Source organism: Zingiber officinale, chromosome 7B, assembly GCF_018446385.1.
Source record: "Zingiber officinale cultivar Zhangliang chromosome 7B, Zo_v1.1, whole genome shotgun sequence".
NCBI classification, from domain to species: Eukaryota; Viridiplantae; Streptophyta; class Magnoliopsida; order Zingiberales; family Zingiberaceae; genus Zingiber; species Zingiber officinale.
Genome location: NC_055999.1, coordinates 38,379,810 through 38,398,876, shown reverse-complemented (window position 1 = coordinate 38,398,876; position 19,067 = coordinate 38,379,810). Strand labels below are relative to the sequence as shown.

General features: G+C 40.2%; 2 protein-coding genes across 2 annotated transcripts in view; both read right to left on the bottom strand.

The window, feature by feature from the left end:
• LOC122005687 (BTB/POZ domain-containing protein At5g60050-like) overlaps positions 1 to 932 on the bottom strand; it is a 30,157-nt gene extending 29,225 nt beyond the window's left edge. The window contains exon 1 of the mRNA XM_042560809.1: positions 220 to 932. Within this exon, the coding sequence (XP_042416743.1) occupies positions 220 to 792 (573 nt within the window). The 5' untranslated portion in view covers positions 793 to 932. The remainder of the gene's footprint in view (positions 1 to 219) is intronic.
• Positions 933 to 2,779: 1,847 nt separating this feature from the next.
• LOC122003698 (aminoacyl tRNA synthase complex-interacting multifunctional protein 1) lies at positions 2,780 to 14,460 on the bottom strand. The gene is made up of 3 exons (XM_042558764.1): positions 13,995 to 14,460; positions 13,268 to 13,474; positions 2,780 to 3,328 (listed from the first exon to the last, which is right to left on the bottom strand). Exons 1-3 carry the CDS (start codon positions 14,421 to 14,423, stop codon positions 3,185 to 3,187), a joined length of 780 nt encoding a protein of 259 aa, XP_042414698.1. The 5' UTR covers positions 14,424 to 14,460; the 3' UTR covers positions 2,780 to 3,184.
• Between the last annotated feature and the right edge of the window lie 4,607 nt (positions 14,461 to 19,067).

Genomic DNA, 19,067 nt, shown 5'->3' with positions numbered 1-19,067 from the left:
CGAGCAATTAACTGGAGAGTAGAAAAGGAGGTATCAGTGCATTTAGTTTAAGCTAATATTTCAATTTCCAATTAATTAGGTTTGTTTTCCAAAAGAGCAAATTTCCTCTTAGAATGTTGGTTGATTGCGAAGTGAAGAAGAAAAAGGGGCACGGACTTGAATTCTTATACGTGAAAGATTTAGAGAAACAGAGCAGAAAATTAAGTTAATCAAACTTACCTGGAACAAGCCAAGGACCTTCGAGACGTTCTCTCCGGCCAGCATCCTCCTTAGATCGTCGGAATACATGAGCCCCACCGCCTCCACGTACACCTCTGCGTCATCGCACTCGCAGATCTCCACAACAACCGGTCTGCTACCCGGTCTGACACATATCCCTACCAGCTTCTCAGCAAAGAAACGGCTCCGGGCCGTCAGCACCTGCCGGTGCGCTGCCATCCGGATTCTCATCCCGTTTCCGGAGCTTACGGAGAGCTTCACGTCACTGGGGCCTTTACTAGAGAGGATCGCGGCAATTCTCTCTTGCAGGTCGAGCTGCTTCGGCCGCAGAGGGGGACGGTGTTGGCCGCCTTCCTGGGCAATCATCTCGAAGAGTGTGGTGGTCCTGGGCGCGGGGAACGAAGGAGGCGGTGGAGAAGGGACGGAGGCGACCGCGGAGGATCCCGAGACAGTAGGTGGAGGTGTCGGCGGAGGAGAAGAGGTCGGGGACAGGCGAGGTGAGGAGATGAAGCCTTGGCGGATCATGGCGGAGACCTCACCGGACTTCAATAAGCTCTCCGCCACCGCCGCCATCTGGAGAGAGACGAAACGCAGCAATCGGATGCTGCTCTGCCACCGCCGTACCGAGTTGAATCCAGCGCTTCCTTCGTACTCCCTCTCGGCAACGACGACTTAAAAGCCGGACGTTGGAGATCACCGAAGAATTAATATACAACGGGAGGTGATAGTTTATTCTTTCTTTTTTTTCAGCTTAATTAATAGGTTTTTTTTAAAAAAAAATGCCCCCGACGAGTTTCGACGTTTTCAAGTCCCTCTTCAGATGATAAAATAAATAAGAATTTATTGAATATTTCAATTTTAAGGTTCTTTCTTTGATAATAATACAGTTTTAAAAATGATATTGTATAAAATATAATAAACTGGAGAAGTATTTTGATAATTTACCTAATCAATGCGTAGCAGCGACAGCAACGAGTGGCACGCCATCTTGATCTTCAGCGGAGATATGATAACAGAACACACAACAGCAACCTCGACGAATCAAATATAAAAAGTTGGAATGCTGATCCAGTTGAGATTCAAGAATCAATGATAACCGAGAGAACGAAAGGCAGCTTAATTTAGCTGTTACAGGATGTAAAGCGTAATAATAATAATAATAATAATAATAATAATAATAGCATAGCGTGCCACTGCAGAAGGAATAATTGTTGAACCATTTAATAATCCAAATACATTTTTCTTTGTGGTAGTTGAACCTGCCTATGGATAAATTATAGCTGGTATGGTCAACAACGAATTATTTTTCTCCAAATCTCTCTCTCCGTCCTTTTTTTTTCTCCAAACATGGAAACGCGATTTTAACTAGGGACGTAAATGAATTAAATAGTTCATATTATTTAGAATTCGATTGGATAAGAAATTTGTTCGAATTCATTTATTTATCTTATTGAATTGAGCTTGATTTCAGAGTTCTATTTAAGGACATTTGACTCGTGAGCTCGTGAACATATTCGTTTATAGACTCATGAGCTCGGGCTCGACTCGTTTAAAGGGCTCGACTCGTTTAAAGGCCTTTGAGCTCGGCTCTTTTAAAGGCTCGAGAACATGTTAATTTATAGGCTCGTGAACTCGGCCTCGAACTCGGCTCGATTAAAGGGCTCGTGAACATATTCAATGATGTGTTGAGTTTGGAAGTTTAATATAGTACTTTGAGATGTTCAATGATATATTGAGTTTATATTATTTTAGTTGTTAGGTTTGTTGAATATTTATTCAAATGAGTTTTCGAACTCACTTAAAACGCGTCTTAAAACGAGCAAGTTTTATTAGCGACGGGTATTTTATGTCCGTCGCTATTAGCGATGGAAATTAATCGATCGTCGCTAAATTCATCGTTAATCCCTATTTTTCTTATAGTGACGAGCTCTAGAACGAACCTAAGCTCGCTTAACGAATTAGACTCGTTAACTATGATAAACGAGCTAATAATGAGTCAAGCTCGAACGATTCGCGAGCTTGGTAATTCCAAAACGAACTAAGCTCGAGCCTTGTAATAAAAGTTTGATTCAAGCTCGAACTCGAGCCTAATATTGTGTGACTTGATTTAACTGGTTTACATCCCTAATTTTAACACTCATGTTTATATTAATGGGTCTGAGTTTCTATAAGGTAGCTGGTGAAATTGGTCGTTGGACTAGATCCGTTTCCTTAAACCCAAATTAATTTTTACCAAAACGTTTTAATGGTTGTTGATTCAACTAAACACTTTTTCAAAAATAATAATAATAATAATAAATCCGCTATCTGTACGGCTTCTCAGGTAAATACAGATGTAAGGAACACTTCTCCCATAAAGATTAGCCACAATCTGACTCATATTCCCATCATGACAAATGATGCTCACTATTCATGTTTCCACTGAACTGTCGAAGTCATGCTTCAGCGTGCGTGGACATGAAGCAAGCAAGAAATAGAGAGGTGTATCTGTCTCAAAAATTGATTCCGTGCAAGTATTCCATATTTAACTCGAACAAAGAAAACCTACTATCAGATATGAGTTATAATAATTTGTAAATTCTTAATTAAAAATAAAGTTTGAATAAGCCAACGTAACAAGGTCAAATACCACAGGCCAACATATAGGGCATACCCAGCCAAACACGAATAAACTTATTCCTAGGGTCAGGGTACGTCTAGTCCAAGAGCAAGTCATAAGAAGAAGAACCCTATGATATCTTGATGCGCAGATGTTGACAGCAAGTTATGATTATTATTATTGTTATCATCATAATAGCTTCGCCTAGTCACGAGAGTATCATTCTTCAGTGATTCTTAATGCATCATCATAGTTGCAGACTTGCCAGCAAAAGAACGAATACAGAACATTCTTGGTGCAAATCGAACTCAAGGAACTAAATAACCACATACTCATCGATGGATGGATTCCGAGGCTGGAACAAGGTCATGATATTCGTGCATTCTTTAGACTCTTGCATGCAACCACGCCCGCAGATGTTCTCATAGGGTTCGCAGCTAAAACAGCCAAGCAATCGTTTGTTGTTTTTAGGTGCGGCTGAACAGCCTCCCATATCTTTTTCTTTTGGACCTGTGGCATGTCAAACGATGATCAAGAAGTTGCCCAAGATAAGCATTCCATTTTTCCATTAATTTAACAGAGACAAATACATTAGCAGAGCATAGTTATTAGGGTCATGCTAAAAGATTCCAACGTAGTTGAAATTATTTGGGCGAGGAAGGCTAATTTGGCTGCTATGGTTAAATCAGTTGACAGTTTAAATACTGATCCAAAAATAAGGTGCAAAGCATAAATGAAATCTCGATAGCTTTTTGAGAGTGAAGTATATGAACTCATAAATTAGGATAGCTGTGGTAAAGAATCGCACATCAACACAACGGTTTCATCCCAAATAAGTAGCCGGACATAAGAAAATCTTGACAGAAAAGTGGAAATTTACAGGGAAATTTAGGCAGTCATCTGCATTAGATTCGTTAGAGCATGTGAGTAAAATATAAGCATTTTTGGAAAATAGAATTCATGGAAATGGAAAACTTCAAGGAGATTCCATGTTTGGAACAACAGAAATTTTCCACTTAAAATTCTAATTATTGAAAAGGAAATAATTGGCTAAAATCATTTATTATTGAACAAAACAACAATGTTGGAACAATATAGAAAACTAACAATCCTCGAGTTTGATTTGAGTATAGACACTGATCATGTCTGGTTTATGACACAGAATAGAGTGCAAGTCATCACATCTGATGGTAACATAGGAAAATATCCTTCCTTCACACCCTCACAAACCTAAGTTGCCAAAGGAAAATGAAGCTTGAAAATATGGGGAGAAACTTAATAAAATTCAAAAATATTTATATAGAAAATTCAAAAATTATTGTCTTCAACATTGGAGTTGTCAATTTGGATTTAGCCTATCGGATTGGCCAATCCGCCATATAATTTAAGCGAGTTGGATTGAAATTTTATCAACCCATTTAAAAGTGAGCCTAAACGGGCTAACCTACATGGGTTGCTGTCCCGTCTGGCCCGTGGTGGGATGGGTTGGTTTACAGGTTAAGAAAAAAATTTCCAATGGACAACTCAAACAAGTCAAAGACACGAAGCTGTCTCAACTAAGATAGTTCCGAATTTTCTCAAACTCAAATGAAAAGAAAGCCCTTCTCTCGTCAAACTCCATCCACCTCACCTTCCTATCTCCAATGAATCGCCTACTGAGAAATTCTCCCGAGAGACCAGCCCTATCCACTTGAATCCCACCTGATTTCAAAGCTCCTATTTGAGGTGAATTTTATGCTTCCTATCCTTCAAATTTCCTTTCCTTTTTATACATTTGTGTTGTACGGTTAGTGTTTGCACGACCTTTTGCCTATTTGTTTGTAGAGTTTGACCAATTAACGCTTGAGTTGGTCAGCCAAGTTCTACTTTTTTCGTTCAGATCCAGTCAAAGTCCCTGTTATGTTCAACTATTCTTTATGTCTTTTCTCTCAAGACTCAAAGCCCCAATTCTTTTCTCTTCTCTGTGACTAGCCTGTAGGGAACTAGAGCGCTAAACATGCAGAAAGTACAACCGAAAAACTAGTTCCTTTCCAGAAGATTCATGCGAAGGAAAACCACATAATAAGTTTCATGAAGGGAGTTATACTTTTGGTGCGTGAACACAAACTCCCGACAGCTAGGATCTCAGCACGATCACGTGTCTGTACCTCTTTCGGTATCCACACGAACAAGTCTTTCGTCCATCTCACGAAGTGGAGAAGAAAATCAACGGAAGATTGTGCTAGCAACCACTAGGAAGATTTCGGCCAAGAGTGGAAAAAGAAGAAGAGAAAGAACACATTCCTTTCATGAAATGAATCAAAACCCCTTTTGTACTTGATGCGGTGATAAATGGGGGGGAGGGGGGTTCCACCCCGCTGCCATGGTGGAGGTCAGAGTCAAGGTGGTCAAACGACCCTATACCACTGGCCGAGCGGGTAGCACGCTCACCCGATTAGGATAAGGAAGACCCGATCCGACATCATAAGAGATCGGCGAGATTCCGAGCTTCCGACGCTCAGAAAAACGGCTAGGTATCTACAAAGGCACGTCGAGCGGCTTCCCCGCTCGACCTTATTTAGAGCTATAAGAACGGAGAGAATGTACGACCAAGCTACACAAACAAAAGGACGGCCGAGCGACTTTCCCACTCAGCCAGATAATATACTCATCCGAGCAGAAAGTAAGAACCCGAGCCGAGTGGTTATCCTTCGAGCGGCTATCCCGCTCGGTCCAGTAAAAGACACCGCTAGCTGGACATTATCTTTTTGGGAGCATGCGCCACTGACAGGCGGCATGGTCGGCGGCCGATTCAGACAGAAGATCGTACGGCAGAAGCTTCCACTATCACTTCAGAAATATGCTCGGCTCGTTAAGATATTGTGTCAATGACACTTTACTGATATATCTTTTCAGGGAAAGATTCGAGAAGCATGCACGCCTTGGGAAGCGCGCAAACGCGCTACAGGAGCCCTATATAAAGGGGGGTCTAAGCTTGAACAGAGATATGTGATAATTTACTGTTGCTGCTACTATTCGCTACTTTGCTTTGCTTCCACACATTCTCGGTGACTGACTTGAGCGTCGGAGGGCCATCGTCGGGACCCCTTCCCTGGCTCGGCACTAACGCAGTTGTAGTTGCAGGGTCGCGAGGAGTCAACACACGGTCAACCGGAACGTCACATCCCCAGCTTCCATCACCTCAACTATTGGACAGGATCAGTACTCATTAATGAAATTGCCTTAATGTCAATTGCCTTAATTGACATTAATATTTGTCTTCATCCAATGCATGATCAATTCAAAATTAATCTTTTGCTCTTCATCCAATACATGATCAATTCTAAATTGAACACTTCTCTTTTTTGATGAATTCAAATTCATCAAGTCACTCAATGAGTCTAACTCATTAATCATCATAAATCCAAATTGACTCAAGGAGTCCAATTCGAATTGGACTCAATCCAATGTTAGATCTAATTGAGTCTAACTCAATGAGTCTAATTCAGATTACACTTAATCCAATGATCCATCATATGAATCTATCTTCAAATCAACTTATTCTTTGTGTGTGGCCCAATAGGTTCTCGTAACGTTGACAATGTCTCTAAAACTATTTTAAATACATAAACAATGAGTAGTATCTAGCAAGGCATCATTATTACCCACGTGGCGAGAATGTAGAGATTCGATTTAACCTTTCCATGTCTATTATCTTATATGACTCAATCTTTCTTTCCTTGATATCTAGATTGATCAATGAAGCATAGCCCTCTTATCAATTTTTGTATTTCTTAATCTTTAAGTATACATACTTAATCAAATAAGCTCAATATCGCATATTGACTCATTTGGGCATGGTCATGTATTCTTGTATCCTACAGAACCCACAGATATTGCTTTCGTCATATGGAAGGGATAGATCTCATCTACATCACTCACATCCCTCCACATAACTTATTGCATATCCCGTGATAGACTTTATAGTCCACCTTATTATAGGTGACGTTTGTCGATACCAAAGTACACAACTCCTTATGTAGGGAACCGTAATGACTTCAGGTCTAAGGACTATTCATACTAATAATCAGAATGTTTATGATACTGATATAACGATCCATGAAACATCTCATGGCGGGTCATTCAGTACATATTCTCTAATATATATTCATGTGTCAAGCTGATATCTCATATGTATGACTTGTGAGATTAAGTCATCTGTTAACCTACATACTAGTCTCAACATATTAATATTGTCCTTGTATATTAATGCTTGACTAGGAATAGTTAAGAGTAGTATTCTATATATCAACAATATCTCACTATCAATTCAACTAATTGATATGTTGTAAATTAGAACCTTCTACTCGAGGTGTAAAATACGGTACTCAAATAATAATTAAATAATAAGGTTATTTGAGAAATAATCTTATTGGAATTTTTGGAAATTTTTAGAAATTTTCTGGAAATTTTTCGGAGCTCGTATGACGGGTTTAAGGGGATGCATTTATAGGCTTAGGAAAAGCCTGTTTAGAATACCCAAAGATGGGAGTTGATTGAGGAATTTAACCTAGGGGTTAATTAAAATGCCTAAGTTGTTTTTTTTCTCCCCATGCGCTGAATCCCTCTCCTCCCGATCCCCTTCTCTTCTCCTCTTCTCCCGATTCTCCCCCAACCCGACGCCGACCTCCTCTTCGTCTTCCCGTCGCCACCTCGTGACGCTTCTTCTCCCTGCATACAAAAGCCATCGGCCAAGGAAGAGCCTCAAGTCCTCTACCTTGCCTCGTCCCTTTTCTCTCGCCGACAGCCCAATTCCCTTCTTCGCCCTGATCTTCTTCGACGCTGACAGCTGCGAGCCTTCCGATCGCTAATGCTGCCAGCCCTTGACGCCACTAGTCGTGAGAGATATGTTGTTACTTTCCTCTATCGATGCTCTCGGTTTCTCCTCGCCTCACACCGCCGATCCGTGCCCTAACTCTCTGAATCGCCGCTCCAGACAAGTCATCTTCGGCCAAGAGCTTGGCTGGAGTAGGTTGTGATCGGCTTCCAGAAGGTTACTTCATCCTATTGGTCAGATACCGAGCTATCACCGTCAAGCCTCTCTTCGCCGATTTCAACAGCCGCGTGACCTAAGCTCCATCGGAGAGGGAATTGCCGATTCTAAGATTGGGTAAGGCATTTCGGCTTTTGGATTCTAGATTCGTAGAGAGTTAGGTTTCAATTTCAATAGAGGATGTTGCCTAACTGAGATAGATGTTCCTGGCAGTGGCATCTGTGTAGCGTCGGCCACGAATCTCTGGCAGCAAGTGCTTTCGGCTGAAATTTCCAGCAGCACCATTTCCTGGCCGTGGGTCAACAGGGGCAACTTCGTATTGAGGTAAAGTGTAGAGAATTTGATCCTTACTGTAGCTTGCACCTGGAATTGAAGCTAGGAAAGATTAGGTATGATTGATCCAAGTGGATGATTCAAGCTTAGCCTAGTCTAATGTGTTATAGAAGGGTTAAGATTTAGCTATACCTAATTTAATCAAATGGGGTGGATGAGTTAATCGATGATCAGTTAAGGTTGATTAATAATAAGGGTTTCCTAATTGAATTAGGAATTTGATTTAGTCATTGGATACTCATGAGAGTGGATTGATTTTATGCTTGTCATTACAGGACTTTAAGTTACGACGAGCGTCTCGACGTGGGATCTATCTGATACGATCTTCGTTTTGAGGCGAGTACCTTAACTTATCTCTTTTGATATTGTCATTTTGATATGCGTAGTTCGGTATAGTTAGTAGTAATAGTTATGTTTATATATGTTTGGTATGTTACTACTTGATACTCGTAGTTGTCCATATTGCTATCTGTTATGCATTTATGCTTATGTCCTCTTGATTTTTGCCATGTGTACTTAGATAGTGACATACAATGCATTATCGGATACAAGTCTAGTTACTAGATATACTTGGCATGTGTACCTAATTTATTACCTGGCATGTGTACCTTGATTTATTACTTGGCATGTGTACCTAGATTTATGGTACCTAGGTCATTGTTATGGACTTGGTTTTACTTTTGGTACACATTATATGGAGGTTGTTATTTTCAGGAGTTACATGCTTAGTGTCATGCACCATATTGCATGATTGCATGCTGAGCGATTGTCGGTCCCATTGTTGTTAAGCACATCGCCAGTTATATGATCTACGCACATAACCACTCATGGGTTAGTGGTATATCAGGCAAGGTGTGTGCAGTTTGTTCTGTCAGGCTCCGCTGGTCCGCTCATGGGTAGCGATGACTGTAGCGTAGTAGCGGACAGGGATCCCTCCTCTTGACTATGATACAGGGAGATGAGAGCTTAGGCTCCCCCACTATGTTTGGGGTAGGAGGATAGGTGTACTCCGACAGCATCCTGTCCACTTGGTCACTCAAAAGTAGTGATGACAGAGTACACAGTTGTCATAGCCCTACCCACTCAACCTCACTATCGCGTGTGAAGTGGCTGACTGGCGTCAGGGGTGATAATGTCATTTGCATCATATGCATGGATTGCATTTATTGCTTGTGATTGCTGCATTTTGGATGCTGCATTTTTTGTGGTTGTATATGATTGACATGCATACAGGAGACATGAGGTATTTGGTCTGACGACCCTTATATCCGGATAGGAGGTCCTGGTGAATACAGCTTCTCCACTTGTTCAATTTTCGCATTTCCTGTTATAGATCGGGAGACTGTACTGCATGATTATTACTGATAGATATATCTTGCTATGCATGTCTGCTCGATACCCGTTGAGTTCTTGAACTCACTCCGTTGATTTATTCCTTTTTCAGGTTGAAGCCGTCAGGAGATTCCAGTTGCTAGTCCTCACTTCGTGTCGAGATGGTTTTCTATTTCGGATGGGTTTCCTTGTTTTGTGACTACAGATTTGTGATGTGTAGTTATTGAACTCGTGTATTTTATATCAAGTTTTGGTACTCTGCCTATGTTTTCCGCTGCGATTTTTTTCGTTGTGGATGGTGTTTTCCTCATTGTAGTAGAGTAGGTTTTATATTAAACTGCGTGGTTGTGATTTGTTGTGTAGTCAGCCGGAAGCTGATTATTTATAAACTGCGTAGAATGTTTACATATTTTATTGTATATGTTCCGGTTGTGTTGCCCGAGGATTGAGAGACCCTGAGGGTTGTGTATTCAAGTTTCAGATTGTCACCGGTATAGGGAAGATGTTACCGAAATTTCACCGACAGGGACTCTTCTAGGGCGTGACATGAGGATATTATTATATTTATTCATTCAGCACTGAACTGAAGTAAATATAATAACTAACTTTGTCTTTTAGTAATAAGTAAAATATGATAAAAAAAGTGTCCTTGTCAATCATCTCATAACTGGTACTAGGGCTAATACTAATATAGCCGACTATGCCTCTTGATTATAGGTCAGCCCACCTGCCATGGGCCGGTCTGTTTGACAACTCTATTCAACATATTTGTCTTTTTGGTAATATGTTTTTTATATCTTGTTTTTACTTCACAAATTAGTTATCATGTTTGAAAATTATTTTGAGTACACCAATATTCTTTATATATATATAAATATATTCTTTTTATATTTTTGTATTACTATAACTGTTTGTTAAAAAATTTTCCTCTTTCTCATATCAAATCATAATGATTTTTAATAGCCTAACTATTAAAACACCAGGATGAGCTCTTTCTGATCATTAAAACACCCCTATCGTTATCAAAACACCTGTTTAATATCTGACTTTGTTCTGTTTCAATCCCATCTCTTGTGCATCTTTCACTTTATTATTACAGACAAGAAGGAGATTGATTTTGTTTAGAATCATCGATCGTTTTACCAATTTGTCTTCAATTTCAATCATGGTAGATTTTTTAATCCAGTTCAGATCGGCCTCAACTAGATCAAGATCTGCGGATTTTGAAAACTATTCATAGATAAGCAATTTAGTTGTTCCATGCCAGATATGCTAGAGAAGTTTATTGAGGTTGGAACAATGGCCTGGGTTGGGAGGAAGTGACACTTTTTGGGGGTAGAAGAGATGCTTCATTGTTTGATTGGTATCGAACTCGGCTCAAGGAAAGAGTCTGTGTAAGTTTGAAAAAAAAAAGAAACAAGAAAATGACAAGTGAGCCACAATCACCCTATAAAATGGTGCTTTGCTTTGACGTAGATAGCTGACCTAATCAGAGTTTTCAAGGTAAGAGGAGATGCTAGAGGTATGTCATTGGGAGCAGATATACAATAAGGGGATGTCGCTAGTTGTGTCTGCACTACTCACAATGACCAACAAGGTGACAAGGATGATAATTTATTATCATGAGAAAAAATAATTTTAATACTTTTAATTTACCAACTTATATAAACATTAGATGAACTTTCAAATTATAGAGTAAAATAAACTATTGGAAGACATTTGAGCCTCCATCTCTGCAAGTTGATTTTGACACAAGAGAACCACATAGAGGTTATCCACCTTTAGATTAGTCACAACATTTGGGGTGGTCAGAAAGAAGTAAAACTAAAATTAGATTTGACTCACAGGGATCAGGATAAGGACGATGCAACTATTTCATAACAGGAAAGGGCGTCAAAAGAAGATAATAACAAGATTGATTTTTCCCAGAAACAAAGCAAAGATAAAGATCCATCACTTTCTCACTCATTGGAGAGGTCATCCAAGAAAAGATACTGAAGAAGTCATACTCTAAACTATTCTACCACAAGTTATGCATGGAAACAGTGTTCAACCACACTGCCTTTGCCTTAGCGATACTTTAGGCGGTCAAAGATGAGACAAGATTGGTGGGCAGGTGAGGCAGTGCACGAGGCGGTGGGACAACAAAATTTAAAAAACCCTACTCCCTTTAAAAACATAAATAACTCCACAACCCAAGTCACTCACAACTCACCTCCTTCCGCCTGGAACCACCACCGTTGTTGTCACCACTAGGTCAGTTTTTCTATATTTCTAGTCATTGATTGAAATCTCGAGCCATAGTCTTTTCCCCATATACGTACAGTCGTTCAGCCCATGGACTAACACAAGTACGCCTCGGGTGCCGGCGTGCCACGACGCATCCGGATGCGTTGCTTAGGGCGGGCGATGGGTCCAAACTCATCACCTGAGCCCTACGACGAGCCCTAAAGCGTCACTCGAGCCCGACGATGGCCCGAAGCGTCACCCGAGCCCAGCGACGTGCGACGGACGTGTCGCCCGATCCTAATCGCATGGGCCAAAACAGTGGTAAGAGGGCCGAAGTTAGGTTTTTAACTTAGGGTTTAATCAAATAACTTTAGGTTAATAATTTTAATGAACTCCTAGCTCTATATATATATATATATATATATATTATTTTTATTTTTAAATATTTAGATTAATTTTTTTTTAGTTAATATATTTTATATTTTAAAAATACCGAAACTATATTGACACAATATGACACAGTACGAATACTGTATCGTTCTGATCTGAGACCGAAACCTCAGCACAATTCAAAATTTTAAATCATGTTTCTAGTAAATCTTTGTTCTAGTTTTTTATCATTTATTTAATTATTGAAGATTAATGGCGGAAAATGAAAAACAATCAAATGGAATTGAAGCGAAAGTATTATATGTTCTAACTTTTGGTAAAAGTAACGATATTACTTTTTTAGTATCAATATGATGATGAATTTTTATTAATTATCTTGTTAGTTGCATTTATATATTTATTTATACTTTATATAAATTATATTGTATGAAACTTATTTATGCAAAAACATCATAAAGAATAATAACTATTTATAATATTATATATAAAAAAATAATAAAAAATTCAACTGCTTAGGTAGAGGCAGTAGGCGGTCATTTACTGCCCCGCCCTGCCACACCTACTGTCATTTACAACACTGCTTAGAAATAACAATTAAAGAAAAGGGCTGACAAATTGTTTAGAGTAAATTCTCCTTAATCAGGAGAATGACACAATTCAAAATTTGAGGCTCAAATTAGATTATTTTTTAAAAAAAAATAGAATTTAAAAATATTTTTTTAGAATTTCTAAGAGTTGTGAAAAATTTGTCATAGTTTTTAGAGATAAATTGGGTCTTTTAGAAGTTGATTATATTTTTTAGAGAAAAGATTGGCCATGTTTGATGATTTTACCTGACTTCAAGTCCACAAAAGCAATTAGGATCTCATGTATTAGATGATCTTTCATTTTACTAATTTTCCTTCTTCAGTGAATTGGGTTGTTGGAATTTATTTTGTGGTGTGGTATTTTGTATTGCATCAATTTTTCTATACAATTTGAGAGATAATAACTTACTGGTTTTACTATAATAATACAATAATGGCAGACACGCTTTGACCACAATACTCCAACATGATTTGATGTTAAAAAGCTAACAAATAAATAAATGCATATATGAGAAGTTTAGAAATTTAAATTTCAAAGGTGCTTACCTGATTAGGACTAGCAGCATCAGGTTGCTTATCTTTGTCCTCCTCAGAGCCAAACCAAATTCTTTCACCAGGAATTGAACCTTCTGGGGGTATGAGAAGCTCGACGTTTTCATGAGGTTCATCAGAAGCTGCCATAAGCATTCCATTCGATTTGATACCCCGCATGTTTCTAGGCTTCAGGTTAGCAAGGACAACTACTTTGGTGTCCTGCTAAATAATATGATAATTATGTTAGTTCCTGTAAAACTGAAAATTACATTTTATAAAGATAACTTTGAGTGTTATCCTGCACTAACAAATCTAGCTAAGAAATCTAAGAGTAATAGCTAAAATGAAACCACAAAAATCTCTTATTCAGTAGTGTAGAATGCCATAAGAATTTGAGCAAGATGGTCCAAATTCAAAACAATTTAGTGTTCACTTCTTCGGATATCATTGTATAAGAGAGTCTTAAAAAAATCGGCTTTATCCACATAAAAATTAATGTTTCATCAAAAATGGAGGAATAACCACGGGAAGAAAGACTCTTGGTTTACTGAGACCTAATAGAAAATTAAAATCAAATAATCTGTTTTTACACATAAAAGGAAGACTTTTTTTTTTGAAAAAACACTGCACTCTCGTGATTGTTAGAAATATAACTCATATGAGCATTTAAACAAACACAGTACATGACAGGTAATAATGGATTGTAGAACAAGGGTTTAAATAGGAAAAAAAACGAAACCTGGAGCTGCTCCAACGGAATGTAGTTGACGAGACCACTACAGATGGTCCTCGGTTCGGACTCACCGACGTCCACTTCCTCCACATACAAGGAATCGGCCTCGGGGTGCCTCCACGCTTTGAGGATGCGCCCAACCCGAATGTCAAGAGTATCTGCAGCCTCTCGCAGCGGGTCAATAGGAGGATCTCCCTCCTCCACTGTTGAGGATTCAACCTCACCGACCACCGATTGGGGTGGCTCCGAAGAGTATGCTCTTGCACTTGCAGCGGGCGAGGAACGGAGGAAGGAGTAACGATTAGTGGCACTGCCATGGGAACGAAGGATAGAGAGGAAGCCGGAGGCGCTGGAAATCCTCTTTTTTCCGGCTAGGCGGGCGTTGAAGGCGGAGATGAAGAGCCCGGCGCCGCCCCTCGCGATCGTCGCGGCCATTCGAGCACAAGTTCGTCAGCTACGAGCAGCGTGGAGTAAACGGGTGGGATCGCGTTATCCTGTTAAATATTTATTTATTTAAAAAATCCAAAACAAATGTATTTTTTCACAAAATACTAATTAATAATTCTTTTTCACTATTTTCTTTAAAATATCTTTAAACGGAATCCTTCCGCAGGGCTTAGTCGGATATAATTGAGTCAACGATGGAGGGACATCTGAACATTGTTATCTTTTTGCATCACAAAAGGATCGAAGCTAATCGAGTATTTGTATAGTCGGTAGTAAGAGGTAAAATCGTCACTTCGACGACTTCTCTCAGCACTTTTTAAAAAGGAGATAAATTGTAAGGGATTTTACCTACTAATAATAATAGTACGTATAAAGAGATTGAAATAATCAACAAAATATTTCACACCGGTTGAAAAACGACTCCAGCAAATATTCTTGTAGTTGATAACAAGAAGGTTTGGTTGATCTAAAGAAAAATCTCAATTTTATGTATAATGTATAACAGGACACTGTAAATGCAGTTGACAAGATATACTATCACCAACCATTTCAGAAACATGACAAGTAGTAACATTCAAATCCACTCAAACACAATCCAACCCACAATCCCAATCTGAATATGGGGGATGATACGATGAATATGGGTAACTCCATGTAGGATTATAAGGTCAATCTTATAGTTGACATGGAAGTCAAGGTTTGAATATGGATCGACCCAAATGAAGTGTCAATCAGGCAGTCAATGGATAATCTTAATCCAAAGGGTACTGTTCCCTCAATATTTCATCCTACCAACTCGGAGATTGACCTTACAATCCTACATGAAATGGATAATCTTCTATATCATCCTGATCGGATCTTCAACTCACTAGGCTCTACTCTCCTACATCGTCTTGATAGGATCTTCAACTCATTGGGTTATGCTTCCTTATATCGTCCCGATCGGATCTTCAACTCACTGGACTTTACTCTCCCACATCCTTCTTATTGGATACTCCTGACTCTAAAGGCTTACCATCATTCAGCTTCTTATAAGACAGACAGATATATAAACAGACCCATTAGCCTATGATCAAAGATTGCGCTCCCTTTTACCAACCCATTATCCCATTATTTGGGTCAGACCCAAAAAGCCCAATGGGCCCTTTGATTCATGAACTCATTCCATAATTAATATTGCACGTGGAGTTATTAGAAGCATGTAGGACATTATCTTTGTACAGATACAAGATATGAGTAGTGTATGGTCGATGAAACTGCACAATACAGTAACAATGCAGTGATCGGGCATTTTCCTTATCCTAACATGACATTCATTAATATGGGGATTACAAAGGTATTATAAGGGTCCTGACCCTGTAAGCGCAGGTATGTTTTTTTTCTTCGCACGCATCTCATATTCTTCTATTGTCCATCTTCCATATTTTCCTCCACTTCACTAATTTGAGTGTCGAACTAGCTATGTTAAGGATCCCCTGACATGCTTACTAATGTTCCTTCTTCCTCCTCTACTCCTTAACTACGTAGATTTTTCTTCCTTGAGGTCTTCTTGCGGTCAACTCTGAAATCATCTCACCGGTAGTCTAGCTTTCACCGATTTTAGATTGGTTCAAATTTGGTGGCATATGTGGGAACGTATGCATGATCTAAAACATAAAAATGGATGACGTCATAAAATTCACAATTGTTATCTTGTCATAAGAAGACCTTGATTTGCTCGTAATGGCTAAAGCGCAAGCACTTACATGGAAGCAATAGACAGTGAATCCTTCTCCTTCAAAATCACCTATAGCATTAGTTGAAAGACCACAAGCTATTGATCGAAGATCCAAGCCAGTGCAACCAATTGAATTCCCTAAAGCTCTGATGTAGATGCCAGTGGAAGACTCCGCCAGTTCTGAGCAGTCTCAGAGATCCTCCATTGGAAATATACCTCCTTGAGATTCAAGGCGAGGTAAAGCCCCCATTGCTAACAGTTCACCGGAGTGCCCAAGTGTTCCCTTCACTGAGGGGATCCTTGAAGATAAGCTACCCGTCATTTCTGACCACCATAGATCGGAGAGTATGGGAGCATGACCGATCCTGAATACCATCTTTGTAAGTTTGAAAATATGGTTTAGCTGTATCAATACACGAATGGTATCATGTGTCGAGTGTTTTTAAAAACACTCTCGAGCTCGACACAAAGTGGTTCAATTGGCTCCCGTAAGTTCCATCTCATTCTTCAAAGGTTTCAAGACGGTCTTCCTCCATTATTTTTGCTAGTAGCCAAAGATACCACAAGACCACATTGAACTTGCTCGCCCTTAAGTAGGGGACAAAGGAGACGTTGAAAGCATACATTAAGTGATTCTATCAAGTTGCCATGGATGCCCCCTCAACTACCTCCAAAATATTGGTGAATGTCTTCTCTAAGGGCTCATCGATGGAGATTTTTTTTTTCGTTCCTAGGTAAGGAAACCCCCAAGGATTTCAACAATTTGTTGGGCCAAACTATTAAAAAGGCCCAAATCACTTGGAAAAAAGAAGTTGCTGCTCCAAACCCCTCCTTTTAAAAAGAGCGCAAGACTCTTCCACATCCTCTATGTTACAAAGAGCACTGACCGAGTCATCATCCCCCCAGCTCGTGAAAAGAGAGCATTCCAACATGTGGAAGTCACTCGGACCTCATTCGTCGAGCCTCGTTAGTGGATACTCACTTTTTTACATATCACAAGTCCAAATCTCACAACACCCATGACTATAACCAATATGCCTGAAAAATTCATCAAGATCGACAACCACCCCAAATTGCTCACCACTCGAGCGAACCTCTAGCACCTGATCCCTCTACAACCAATTGGAAAAACAATACTCACTCGAATGAAGGTCTGATGTGCGTAATTATATATGGTTTTAGGTATTGTTTGATGCACATATACTCGTATTTCATGTAAATAATCTATATTTATTGCATCCTATTTCATTATTATATCTTACTTTCATTCTATTTGTTAGAAGATCTGCTGTTTGTTTATTTTGATTGATGAGATATAAATTGGAGCGAAAATGGAGTGGAAAGGCACATTGGAGCAACTCTGAAAAAAGACCAACAACTTAGTTTTGCCCCTTGGCACGGTTGTGTACCTCTACCAGCACCACCCACGAGGAGGTCATGCCCCATAGAGATGGTCATGCCCTAGAATCGGTAAAGAAGCAGGGGTAGGTCATGCCTAAATCATGGTTGTGCCTCCCACCAGCAGCCAATCAAGGGGCGTGTGAAATCACACGACCATGTCCCTCTTCCAGAGCCGAATCATGGTCCGGCCGTGCGAAATGGCACGACCATGCCATATGTCCAGAGTCAATTCAGAGACTAGTCATACCAAAAGGCATGGATGCTCCCCTCACCCGTGGCAATACAATCTCACCCCCGCTGTGCCTCCAGGTACGACCATATGGTGGAGAACATGAAGGGGCATAGCCCCTGCCTATAAAAGGAGGTTTTCTCCCCTTTTCACTCATTTTTAGTTTGGAGCTCCGTCCCTTTCCTTGGAGAAGGGTTCTCCCCACTTAGGGGGTACCCTAGAGGTTCCTATTATACCTAAAGGATGTCCACATATATCTATAATAGCATGATATTGTCCACTTTGGGCCTAGACCCTCATGGCTTTGCTCTTGGGCTCTCTCCAAAAGGTCTCATGCCAATGGAGATATCATGCATCCTTTTAACCCCATGATTTTTACCAAATTTGTCCAATGTGGGACTTTGATTGAACCCCAACAATTCTCCCCTCAAACGAAGGACCACAATTACTCTCATGGTCCGGACCTCCCCGCGAGCATCTGGTCACTCTGACCTGCTCTGGACCCCCCCCCCCCCCCCCCGCGCAAACATCCGCACTTGGTGACCTTAACCTACTCCGGGCCTCCCCACGAGCATTCAGTCACCATGACCTGCTTCGGCCCTCACTGTGAGCATCCGATCATTTTGACCTACTCGCCTCCTCGCAAGCATATGGTTACCTTGACCTGCTCGAGGCCTCCCCGTAAGCATCTAGTCATCCTGACCTGCTCCGGGCCTTCCCGCGAGTATCCGGTCACCCTGACCTGCTTCGGATCTCCCTGCGAGCATCCGGTCACTTTGACCTACTCACCTCCCTGCAAGTATCTGATCACCTTGACCTGCTCCAGGCCTTCCTGCAAGCATCCAATCATCCTGACCTACTCCGGACCCACTCTCAACTTCGTTCAAGGCCGCCCCACATGGCATCTGGTCTGGACCATGACTCTAATACCATTTATTGTACCTAAAGGATGCCCACATATCTCCACAATGGCATGATATTGTCCACTTTGGGCCTAGGCCCTCATGACTTTGCTCTTGGGCACTCCCTAAAAGGCTTTATGCCAATGGAGATATCATGCATCCTTTTAACCCCATGATATTTACCAAATCTTTTCAATATGGGACTTTGATTGAACCCCAACAGTTCCATCTTTATCAATCCACATGATCTGTCCACCTTCGGAGCAAGCATTGCAAGTAAGAAGACTAACGATACATAGATAAATATTCCTCTCTTCTCTATCTTGTACTTTGGATTATATGATGCTTAATTTCTTGTCTCTTCTACTTAGTTGTATTAATCT

What these genes read in the sequence shown, in the direction of transcription:
- LOC122003698 (XM_042558764.1), bottom strand. Translation starts at nt 14,423, where the DNA reads ATGGCCGCGACGATCGCGAGGGGCGGCGCCGGGCTCTTCATCTCCGCC. An exon ending in TTCCGTTGGAGCAGCTCCAG is followed by an intron (nt 13,475 to 13,994) that starts GTTTCGTTTTTT and finishes ATTATTTAGCAG; the next exon opens with GACACCAAAGTAGTTGTCCT. An exon ending in ATGCTGCTAGTCCTAATCAG is followed by an intron (nt 3,329 to 13,267) that starts GTAAGCACCTTT and finishes GACATGCCACAG; the next exon opens with GTCCAAAAGAAAAAGATATG.